Below are 12542 nucleotides of genomic sequence, written 5' to 3'. Positions count from 1 at the left end.
ACCTTTCCTTGGAAACCTCTCCAAGCAGAAGGTATATGTGAGCCCTCTTGTGAAAAAGAATCTCAAAGTTGCTGCGGACATTCTTTGAGCCTGGTCATTTACTTATGCTAGCTGTTTTGTACACAAGCTAGTTGTTTTGTCCACAAGCTAGTTGATTGGAATACTACTCCTAGCTTTAACATCCTTTAACAAAACTGAGAGCCAGTTTGGTGTAGTGGTTAGGACTTCTAATCTGACATGCCAGGTTCGATTCTGCGCTCCCCCACATGCAACCAGCTGGGTGACCTTGAGCTCGCCATAGCACTGATAAAACTCTTCTGACCGAGCAGCGATATCAGGGCTCTCTCAGCCTCACCCACCTCACAGGGTGTCTGTTGTGGGGAGAGGAATGGGAAGGCGACTGTAAGCCGCTTTGAGCCTCCTTCAGGTAGGGAAAAGCGGCATATACGAACCAACTCTTTTTCTTCTTCTTCTAACTTGTTCTTGTAATCTAACTAAATGGAGTCTCTTCTGGTTATTGGAGTGTAAACCTTTAATTTATCTGATTGCTGGTATGATGATATTATTAACTGTAGACTTGCTGAAATTGAAACTATTTTGCTTCTTGACTGATATTTAAGCACTGAGCTTCGTTTTTATTAATGCCATATTTAAGAGTATGAGAATCTAGAACTTACTCCTGGCATCTAGAACCAATTTCTCTGAGTTTTATTGATTTTCCAGATATCACCGATTTTAGTTAAAGCTTTGAATATAGGGCCTAATTGTAAGAGAACATTTGAGCGATTAGTTTATTGGTTAGAAACTCTTCTCTCCCTTCCCTTCCCTTCCCTTCCCTTCCCTTCCCTTCCCTTCCCTTCCCTTCCCTTCCCTTCCCTTCCCTTCCCTTCCCTTCCCTTCCCTTCCCTTCCCTTCCCTTCCCTTCCCTTCCCTCTTTCTGCTACTATGTAAACCTGCAAATAGCTCCAGCTTTGTCTAGCAGCCTTTAATCATTGTTTTTGTTTCAAAAGCAGTTATTTTAGAATAATAATTTTCAAGACCTAAATGAGGTACTTAGGGCCTTTTCGCACGGGGATCTTTGTTGCAAATTGTTTGCGGAATGAAAAATCGCCATTTAAAATAGTGGAATTCGTCGTTATGCATACCTGCCTTTGTAGTGGAATCAGTTGCGTTTTTTAGCGTTTCCCACAGGCTTCCGGTCTCAGCAGAAATCGCTAGAAAGGAAGCGCTATTGCCAAGCTCGTCCCGCCCCTGGCCGTCAAGCAGCCAATGGGCAGCCGTTAGCATGCTCCCAAACAGCCCCTTTCCCTTTAAGAAAGGTTTAAAAAAAAAAAAACAGACCCATAGCAACAAATCTAGGTAGATTCGTTGCAACGGAGAGACCCATCCAGCTGCCTAATGTGAGCTGTCGTTTGATTGTATGGTCGTTGGCACGCTGCCTCGAGTGATAAAAAAAAAATCCCCCCCCCCTCTCACGGGCCCGATTTTCGGCTCAATTAATGTGTAAAAAATAAAGGGACTTTATTTCAGCAAATGGGCTTTTATGTGGTTTGTGCTTAGTGACTAAAGGTGAAGGACTGAAGCCAGGGAAGCCTCTAAACAGAAAGAGGCTCGCTGGTGCGTTTATCCCCGCTCGCTCGGAGAAAAAAAAATGGCGATCGCTTCGCCGGAAGTTTGGAGGACAGGCTCAGGAGGAGGGACTTTGAAGAACCCGCAACAATGGTAACGCACAGGTCTTTAGCGCTAGTGTTGCAGATTGGTTGCAGGAGTGTATCGCTATCCGGAGGGTGAATCCACTTTTCTGGATTCCCCTGAAAGCGCTACAACGAAGCGCTTTTTGCTGATTGGTTTCAGGAGTGTTGCAGATTGTCTGCGACGTCGTGCGTTAAGGCAAATTAGTAGCGTTTTCAATTAGCAACCATTGTGCTATTTTGAAGCTGTGCGAAATGGCCCTTAGAATTAGAGACTGTGTTAATAATGCTTTCTGCAGAAAGGGTGGTGGTAGAAAAAAAACTCTTTAATCTCTAATCAAATATGACAGATATGGAAAGGTTCTATATCAGCATTTCCTAGAAGACCAGCCATAAAGAAACAAGTCTATAAATGTGTTTCTGCTTCATTCAGCAAATACTGCTTACTAATACTGTAGATGATGCATATAAATCTGTAACAAACTGTTGTAATGTTAAAAATGACTCATTTAGTAAACAGAAGACCACTAGAGGTATTTCATGACTGCTTGAACTTCTTTTTAGAACTTGTGGATAAACTAAATTAATAAGCAGATCTTTATATTTCTTTCCTTTTTATTGTTGCAAATTGATAAATCAATAAATGGAATCAGTATTAAGGAATAATAGTTGTGCTGGGGAAATATATTGTGTTCAGATGTATGACATAATTTGCTTGTTTTTGTAACAAATATGTTCTGCTATGTATTACATCTGTCATATACTATTTTTAACCTTTTCTATATTATTTCTATGTTTCAGTTCAATAAAAATAAATTAAAAATAATAAAGTCACTAATAATCCTTAATCTCTTCAAGCTACTAATAAGCTTTATGTGGTACCCCTTTGCATGCTGCAGTATCGGAGCCTAGTCTAGAGCAATCCCACGTGGCACTCTATTTTTGGTTTGGCCAGCTGTGGTGATGGCGTCTCTTTTCCCCTGCTCCTGTGACAGGTTGAGGATGTTGATGGAGAACATGGTGAATCAGGAGATGGCCTTGAGGTTGGTAGGCCTTCTTGGGATTTAAGGCATAGAACCTCAAATGGGATTTTTCTCATGTCAACTTAAAAGTACTGCTTATTTCAGATATCCTTGCATGGCGAACGTAACTTAGACTGGAATCCAACCACCCTTTCCATTTGTGGTAGGCACTATGGGAGGGTACTTTTTGCTGACTCCCTCATTACAGCGCCCCCCCCCTTTGAAACACCCATGATGTCCCTGGTGATCCTGTGACCCATAGGGAGACAGTTTCAAGAGGGCAAAGCAGGAAAGTTGCTGTGAATGTAATACGGCATCTTTCACGACCATTGTTCAATATAGAAAGACAGAAAATAATCTGAAATCAACAACCATCCCTTTGAGCCATTACAGAAGAAACAGGTGTGTACTCTTACTGAATATGCTGCCATTTAATAAGCTAAATAAATAAATTTGACTACTTGAGATCAAGTGAAATTCTACTGGGGAAAGGGCACATTCAGTACTTCTTGAAGTAGCAGTTTATAGTGCAATGTTACTCTTCATCCATAAAATGCTCCTGGGAGGACTATTGATAGATGAGTAAAACAAGAGATGATGCAGTCACTTCCAAACTTCACAAGTGCATTTAATTTATATTAAAGGAACAGAGCAACAAACATAATATTAGGGTCACAACCAAAGCTGCATATATACTCATTAAACCACATAAGGTAGATTTTCCAAACGTCATTAGTTTTTCCACAATACATGCTTTGTCTCACTGTGCATCACAGTTCTTAAACCTGTGTTCACTAAAAGAAATATAAGAAAACTGGGAGATCCATTTTGAATACTATCAAAACCTGAAAATTCTGGCTTACATAATTGGGGACTGCTTCCTTCCCAAACCCCGAGAGCCTTGTGAATTTGTAGTGTAAGATCATTCTTTCAGCCTTTTGCATAAGCTAAAATTCAAGAGTTTTTTTACAAACCTAAAAACATTGAATTTAAAAAGCAGATAGGAGCTTCTGATGAAAGAACATGTGAAGTAAAACCTGCTTCCTTTTTCTGCTTCATAGCTACAGTCCATCATTTAGAAGCCACCTGTAGCTTTTCAGAGCACCTTTCCCCCCAAAGTAGCACCTATCCCATGTTTCTAGGAAGAAGGCACCACCAGAGGGACTGTTAGCTTTCCTGAGCTGTAGGCCTCACACCTGCGACAGAAGTAAAGGATCCATTGTGTCCAGCAGTGCCTCGTTTTTCTCTGCAGCAGAAAAGAGAAGAAAAACTAAAACCATAGTAATCATCTAGAAAAACAACAAACACGGGGTGCGGGTAGTGGGTTTGTTCCCATTTCTCCATGGAGAGATGGCCTTTCTCTGGGTACCTTGGCAACCTCATTGGCTCATGCTGAGGAAAGAGTGAGGCCGAGTGGGAAGCCCTTCCCCCGCACTCCAGGGTCACAAGGGCAGGCGAAACCAGACAGTTGCAGTGGAAGGAGACAACCCTACTTGAGTCTTTTTGATAAAGACAGACTATAAATAACTTCTTAAAAATACAGAGGATCTGTGGTAGCAGCCTTGTGGGGTACAATATACACTCCTGGTGTTATATGAATAATAAATGTACTAACCACAGGAAGTATCTCTTTTAAATGCATACATGAAAAAATATGTTCTATGAATCTTTTTTTATTTTCTATGATGATACCCTCATACAAAGTTATAAAAAATGAAATATTCTTGCAAGCATTTCATTCAGCTGCATTATAACGTTTTTTCTTACTCTTCCAGGTAACTCCTCATTTTCCAAGATGTGAAAATGATTGTCGAAGACACTTTAAGTACCAACTTAAATGTACTGGTTAGTAATTTTCTATTTGCTGTTGACAAGTAAAAAATGGAAGCATAGCCTTGTTGGAGCAGACCGTGGAGTAGTCTAGCATTGTTTCCATCAGCCAAGTGCCTCTGGGAAACTCGTGATCAGGCCATGAATGCAAGAGCCCTAGGGTTTTTCCATGTCTCCCACATCTGGCATTCTGCTTCTGAACGTGGGAGTTTATGAAGCTGTTCAGTGACCCTTTGCACCGTCTCTCAAATTCTTCTGTGTTATGCCTTTAGGACAGTGATGGGGTGCTGTTCTGTGGATAACCCATGGATAGCCGTGTTGGTCTGCAGTAGAAGAGCAAGATTCAAATCCAGTAGCAAGACCAACAAGATTTCAAAAGTATAAGTTTTTGAGGGGCAAAACTCCCTTTTGTATCATAAACTTAGACCCTGGAAACTTGTTGGTCTTTTTAAGGGCCTACTAGACTCCAGTCTTGCCATTCTGTTAGTTACTGTCTTTCAATGAACATAACTTACATCCAAAGGACAAGATATGCAGAATGTTATTCTCTGGAAATCATGATTTGGGAAGAGTTGGGGTGAGTTAACATTTGGAGGGGTGAACCAATGTTTTCTCTTGTCAAGTTAGCCAACTGATTTTTAAAATGTATATTATTAAAATGTTTACTGTGAGTTTACCCAAGCCTGCTTGCAGGGAGGGAAGGTCTATAAATTCAAATATAACGACAACAACAATGTGTCATAGCCATGATGATGAAGAACTGCCTAACGGGTGGCAAAAAGGCCCCCAGAAAAACTCAAAAGCCACTTATTGAAACTTCTGTTCACTGCTGCAATACTCAGTGTGTAAGAATGGCCATGCATTCCCCTCTGCAGAAGAGCCAAGCATATACAAATTGTTAATATATAATATGGGGAGAGGGGGGGTAATTCCCAGCACTTTCAGTATTCTCCCTCCATTGACATACTTAACAGTTAAGCCATCTCTAAATTCCGGGGGTGAGGGAAGCATTTCATTTTATTTGTTTGGCAAGATCTACAGTTGTAAGGTAACACTGTAAGAGAAAAGGGTTACAGGTTTCCAGAAGCAGCTAAATTCAAGTATTTTCTTAAAGGACAAAATTATAGCTATTCAAATAGTTCATATATTTAGAACCAAGTTCAGGGTTTTTTTTAACCCTTGCTTACCTCTTTCCAAGTGGTTTCTTTTTCTTTTATAGGAGCTGTCAAGGCACACTCCATAGGAATATATGTTTGCATATTTTCTGTGTTGTGTGTGAAAGTGTGCGTAATTGCTGCTGTAGTGTATGTGAAAAAGAGGCACGGTAAGGATTTCACTTGGTTTACAGAGGAAGTCATGGCTATTTGTGGCTCCTTGGTAGTATGACCATCTCCTTACAATGACACAGAGTTGAAAGCATCTGTGCTTGTACACTTCTTGAGACAGCTTGGAGGAGCTACAACCACCTGACCGTCTGTGGTAAAAGGAATTATTTTACCTGTTAAGTGGAAGGCATAGGGGGAGATAAACCAAAATAGCACTTCCTTTTATCAGTGGGTGCAGATTTTTCCTACTTTGCCACTACTTCTCATTTAAATAATAGGAAGGAATGAAATAAACCAAAGTAGTTGTTACTGGGTTTGTGTATAGGAAGGAAGGCACAGCTCCCCATATTCATTCAAAGGAGGTGGCCTACTGAATAGCCAGCCAAGAGCACAGATAGAAGAATGTTACTTCTTCATTCCATGCTGTTTAAAATGCAGCATCAGTTCCTCTTAATAAAACAGTAAGAGGAGTTGGGGTGGGCCGAGTCCGGGATCAAAACTCCCGGATTGACCCTGTGCCCCCAGACTGACAAGCAGTCTTCTCAGCTTGTCAGTCTGCTCCCAGCGGACAAATCGGGGGCCCCGTGAAGCACGCCTTCCAATTCCACCTACAGCCCCGTCCTCACCACGGAGCTGACATTCCAGCACCGATCGCCCCCGCTTTGCTCCTGCAGCGCTGGCTCCGGTCGAATGGCACGCCCCGGATGGCGCTGCTCCCCGCTCTCACCACGGAGCAGCCATTACAGCACCGATCTCCCCCGCTTTGCCGCCGTGGTGCTGGCCCGCGTCGCACGGCACGCCCTGGATGGTGGTGCTCCCTGGGAACGCATCCCTGCGGCGGCGCTTGTTGGAGACTCGATCACCGGTAGACAGGTAGGCAGTGGAGCCGTGCCAGGGTCCCTGCCCTGACCCATTGCCTTTATTCTCCCCTCCACCGGCGGCCCGGTTCCAATGCTCACGCCAATGCGCGGCCCTCGCTGGGAGCCAGGGGGGCCATGCATGCCCCAGCCCCTTTGAGACCCGTCCTAGCGCCTATTGCATTTCTAGTCACACTAATATTTCAGTATATTTCAGAGTGTGTTACTGAACCGCCATTTACTAGCACTTTTAAAATTACATCTGTGACCTTCTAAATGTAGTCATTTACCCTGTAAATGTTGTTATGTATTACATTTTGGTGAGTGATTGAGGACTCCTGATCTGCATAGTCTATATTTAAGCCCTGATTGTCTCAATATTTGATTACTAGATTTAGTTGCACATTGCAATTCAAGATGCTGAAATTAATACAATTAAATATATGAAGTCCAACAATAAAACACTTAAACAGGATTAAAACAGAAGTGATACATTTATCACCTCATTACATGTATTTGCAGTCTCCTTAAATTAAGATGGTTTATCACCAACTACAACCACTGTGAAATGACCTATGTTTTAAGTGCATTTGAACTTTGCAAGGAAATGCCCTAGACTGGACTTCTTGCAATGCATCATCTTCACTTTTCACTCTTCTCCCACATGTCTAATCTGCTCACAGGAGCTTCACTTCATGCATCCGATGAAACTGACGGTAGCCCACAAATAATTTTTCTACAATCAGTCTGCATGAAACTACATGGTATTCAGTGGATGTGCAGACATGTAACAGGGACATTCCCCACCCCCACCCCCGGTGACCATTTCCGCTCAGAACATGTGTAGGTGGGAAAGATGGTGATCATCTCAAAATCCTGTGCTTTAAAAAAAAAATTGTATGACATATAAAAATCATGAGACATTAGCATGATTTGTGCCTGGACTCCCCCCCTGGAACCATTTGCCAGATGTTTAGAAGCAGTGGCTCGATGGCTAGAGCACAGTCGCATGAAACCTCAACCCCTCCAAGATGAAGGTCTTGTGGTTGGGAATAGGGGGGCAGAGCTGGAAGCGCGTTTGTCCTGCCTGGCAGGAACACAACTTGCCATCGCGTTCCAGGCCAGGAATTTGGGAGTGACCATTGATGCCTCCCTAACTATGGATGCACAGGTCAAGAAGGTTGCTGCCTTTTTCCCATCTTCGCCAGGCCCGGCTACTAGCACCCCACCTGTCCCCTGACCACCTAGACGCAGTAATCCATGCGACTGTCACCTCCAGGCTAGTTTTCTGTAAGTTGCTCTACGTGGGCCTACCCTTGTCCTTGACCCGGAAATTACAGCTGGTGTAAAATGCAGCTGCTAGGGTCATCACAGGAACATCTTGGAGAGCCCATATCCAACCTGTTCTGTGGCTGCTGCATTAGTTGCCAGTTGTTGCCTGGATCAGGTTCAAGGTTTTGGTTTTGACCTTCAAGGCCCTACGTGTCTGGGCCCTGCATATCTGAGGGACTGCCTGTTGCCCTATGCCCCCTGCAGGGCTTTATGCTCTGTGGGCACTGATTTGTTGGTGATTCCCGGCCCGAGAGGCATGCCTGGCTCCGACCTGGTAGAATGAGTTGTGGGCCCTGCAGGAGCTTTCCACGTTCCGCAGGGCCTACAAAACGGAGCTCTTCCACTAGGTCTTTGGTTGAGGCCAGGGCAGTGGAGATTACTGGAAGTCCACGCCTCCCCCCAAGGCTGGAGTTAGCACCTGGGCATTGCTAGCTAGGCCCCCTCTCCTCCCCAATAGTGGGTATCAGTCTTGGGCATGAGGCTTGTTTTATTTATCGCCTGTTCACTGTGTATTTTTATATTGTATCAGTATGTCCTCTTAATGGGGGTTTTAATGGGATTTTTAATTAGGACCTTGTGACACGCCATGAGCCATTGTATGGGAGTGGCAGAAAATAAATGAACAAATAAATAAATAAACATGCCTAGTATCCAACAGTAGATTCTCAGCATGGCTAGAGTTTTTAGAGCTACTTAAATGTGAACTATTTTCCTCTTCCTTACAGGTACAGTCAAGATGTGGCCCTTTTCCTATCCTGCAGTACAGCAAATGCCTGTTAAGATCCTTGTTATATATCCACCGGACGTCTGCATTCACCACACAGTCCTTGCTTTTGCCGAGTTTCTACGTGAACGCTGCCAAAGTGAAGTTGTTATAGATGTGTGGCACAAACGGAGAATTGCTGAAATAGGGCCAGTGCAGTGGCTTGCTATTCAGAAAGAATTAGCTGATAAAGTAATTTTTCTCAGTCCGAGCCATATGGGGCCTGCATGTGAGTCAGCTTGTAACCGATCTGTAGAAGGCCACAATGAGAACTCTGAGTATATGTTCACTCTTGCGTATAACCTTTTCTGTAGTGACTGGAAAAACCAGTCATCTCTCCACAAATACATGGTCGTATCTTTCAACGATGCACGTTCAATTAAAGATCTCCCAAGTGCCTTGACTATCTGTCCAAAGTATTTTCTAATGAAGGATTTTGATTCCTTTCTTCGAGAGCTTTACCTTTCACAGGGCTCCAGCTGTGGTAAACGCAGGTCAAAGGACAATTACTGTCTCATCTGAACAGTCAACTTCCATGTATAGTGCTGCAACATAGGTAACAAAACCGAAAGAAAAATCCAGTTTCTGAAAGTAACATCTCATTTCTGCCCCTGCTGTTAATTAAGGAGCTCATTTTGCACATTTCATGCGACAAATGCATAAACTGTCCTGCCACTGAATTGGTACCACCTTTCTAAAATGGCTTCCTGTACACTGATTCTGAGCCGGATATTGCAGATTGCCAGCCTGCTGCCTTTCCACCAGTCCTGGAATCTGTCATTTGCACAGCAGCAACTTAGCAAAGAAGGGGAGGAGAGCTGCTTGTCATGAAGAAGGCAACTGTGGCAAAGGAATCCTGGCATCTCCACTTGAAAAGATCAGGGAGCAGATGATGGGAAAGACCACCAAAACACCTGAGGACAATTGCTGGTTGAGCTAGGCAGCTTCATGTTCTGGAACAAGTTTAGATTGTTCTGTTTGCTGCTAAATTTGGTGTGTATGTAACTTTTTTCACAGTAGCTAGGATAAAACAAGCTTATTTCAGTGACAGTTGTACTAATCAGAGGTGGTCTAGGATGGGGCAGTCCCCCTTTTTAAAATCCAAGTGCTGAGAAATTGCAGTAGCTGCCTGTGAGGATAATAGTATACATCTGACAAATGGTGATCATGGTTGTACGTGACCAGACTCACTTGGAGCAAGCCCAATCCCACTTACTCTGGCAGCATCTCCTGGATTCACCTTGAACCTGGTTGGTGGCTGTGCAGGACCTGGAGCCTCTGACTCCAGCAGTTCTACCAGTTCTTTGGTTGCTGTCTCCTCTTTCTGAGATTTAGCATTTAACTTGCAGTAAAGGTAACTATTGTGCTCTTAAAAGAGTTGTAAATTCATTTACCTTTTTCTTGACAAGGGGCTCTTATTCTTTTCCATCAGAGACTGGCATCTTAATGTTATCGAAACATTCATGGGTATCCCAGATTTTTGACTAAAGTGTTTCAAGTATTAGCCCCTTTGCAACCTCATATTTATACAAATCGGGGGTCTTAATGGTTGCAATAAAACCAAGTGAGCAAACGACCGGGAAGTTGCAATAGGAGAGAGATCATCAAGCCGCCGACAACTCACTTGTGGAGCCCCACAAAGAGCGGTCCTCTCCAATTTTATCCAACATCTTCATGTGCCCTCTTGCCCAACTGGCATGGAAGTTCGGGCTGGGTTGTGATCAATACACAGATGACACCCAGCTCTTCCTCCTGATGGATGGCCACCCTGAATCTCCCCCAGAAGCAGTGACGAGGTGGCTCAAGCAGAGTCGTCTGAAGCTCAATCTTTCAAAGACAGGAGTCCTGTGGCTGGGCAGGAAAGGGCCAAGTGAGGAAGCACCCCTGCCCACCCTGGATGGTATGCAACTTTCAGTAGCTCACTCTGCCAGGAATCTGGGCGTTATCCTAGATGCTTCCCTCTCAGTGGAAGCTCAAGTCATGTGAGTAGTGTGGCTGGCATTTTACCACCTTTGCCAAGCTTAACTACTAGCGCCCTACTTGGCCCCAGAACACCTAGCCACAGTGATCCAGGTGACTATCACCTCTAGATTAGACTTCTACAACTCGCTGTATGTAGGCCTAGCCTTAACCTTGATCTGGAAATTCCAGTGGGCAGGGTCCTCACAGCAACACAATGGAGATCCCATATCCGGCCCATCCTCCATCAACTGCAGTGGCTACCAGTCGAATTCTGGGTCAGGCTAAAGGTTCTGTTAATCACCTTAAGGCCAGAGCAAGTGTACCTGAGGGACCGCCTTTCTGCCTACACCCCTCAGAGAGCTTTGTGCTCTGCCATCACCAACTGGCTAGTGATCCCTGGCCCAAAAGCAGCCTGCTTGACCTCAACCAGGGCCAGAGCCTTCCTGGCCCCCACAAGGTGGAATGACCTCCTGGAGGAGATCAGGGCCCTGACAGAACTAAAACACTTCCGCAGGGCCTGCAAAAGGGAGCTCTTCCACCAGGCATTTGGTTGAGGTAAACCAGGACCAGCAACATCTGCTGGGCTCCTGAACCACCCTCCCAGGAATCCGTGTACCTGAACTGAACCATGGACCTGTTTGATTGTTAAACTGTTATCTTCTATTGTTGTTACTGCTACCATTGTTGTATTCTATTTGTCACAAAAAACGAGTTCATTGTATTTTTCTTTACATTCTATAAACTGCCGAGCCTCAGGGGAGGGCGGTATACAAATGTAATTAATAAATAAAATAAATAAGTACTTTCTATTGTTTCTTTGATTCATTCTGGCAGAAGATAACAGAGGAGGGCTACAAAGATGGTGAGGGGTTTGGAGACCAAGTTGTATGAGGAAAGATTGTGGGAGTTTGGTCTGTTTAGTCTGGAGGAGGAAGAGGAGGAGGAGGAGAAGAAGAGTTGGTTCTTATATGCCGCTTTTCTTTACACGAAGGAGGCTCAAAGCAGCTTACAGTAACCTTCCCTTTTCTCTCCCCACAAGAGACACCCTGTGAGATGGGCGACGCTGAGAGCACTGATATTGCTGCTTGGTCAGAACAGTTTTATCAGAGCTGTGACGAGCCCAAGGTCACCCAGCTGGCTGCATGTGGCCGAGTGCAGAATCGAACCCGGTGTGCCAGATTAGAAGTCTGCACTCCTAACCACTACACCAAACTATAGAGATGATTAAGAGGTGATATGACAGCCATCTTAAAATACCTGAAGGTCTGTCATACAGAAGATGGAAGAGTTGTTCTGTTGCCCCAGAGGGGCACATTCGAACCAATGAGTTGAAATTAATGCAACAGAATTTTCGGAAGAAGTTCCTGACATTTGGAGCAGTTCCTCAGTGGAACAGGCTTCCTCAGGAGGTGGTGGGCTCTCCTCCTTTTGAAGTTTTTTAACTGAGGCTAGATAGTCATCTGACAAAAAATGCTGATTTTATTAACGTACGAAGATTGAGAGTGGATGGGCAACAAGGGATGTGCCAGTGTTTGTCTCTTGTGGCCCTTCCTTGCATACCCAGGGAATTGTCACTGTGGGATGGTAGGTGAATTTCCTCTGGAATTTTTGGTGGTTGGATTCACTTGGGCATGAAATTGGGGTCACTAGGTGGACAGATAGTTATGACTTACTGCATTGTGCAGGGGGTTAGACTAGATGACCCTGGAGGTACCTTCCAACTCTATGATTCTAAGATGTCAAAGAAGAAGTGTGTTGTA

General features: G+C 44.1%; 1 protein-coding gene across 3 annotated transcripts in view; it reads left to right on the top strand.

The window, feature by feature from the left end:
* IL17RB (interleukin 17 receptor B) overlaps positions 1-11589 on the top strand; it is a 40882-nt gene extending 29293 nt beyond the window's left edge. For 2 of the 3 annotated variants that reach the window (XM_077325539.1, XM_077325538.1), the window contains exons 9-11: positions 4489-4558; positions 5763-5867; positions 8783-11589. In XM_077325539.1, the coding sequence (XP_077181654.1) occupies positions 4489-4558; positions 5763-5867; positions 8783-9342 (735 nt within the window). In that variant the 3' untranslated portion in view covers positions 9343-11589. The remainder of the gene's footprint in view (positions 1-4488; positions 4559-5762; positions 5868-8782) is intronic. The other variant, XM_077325540.1, reaches the window with a different exon arrangement.
* The last annotated feature ends 953 nt before the right edge of the window (positions 11590-12542 follow it).

The sequence above is a fragment of the Paroedura picta genome, chromosome 3 (assembly GCF_049243985.1).
Source record: "Paroedura picta isolate Pp20150507F chromosome 3, Ppicta_v3.0, whole genome shotgun sequence".
NCBI lineage: Eukaryota > Metazoa > Chordata > Lepidosauria > Squamata > Gekkonidae > Paroedura > Paroedura picta.
Note: the sequence above shows the minus strand (reverse complement) of the source record. Positions and strands in the feature narration are given on the sequence as shown.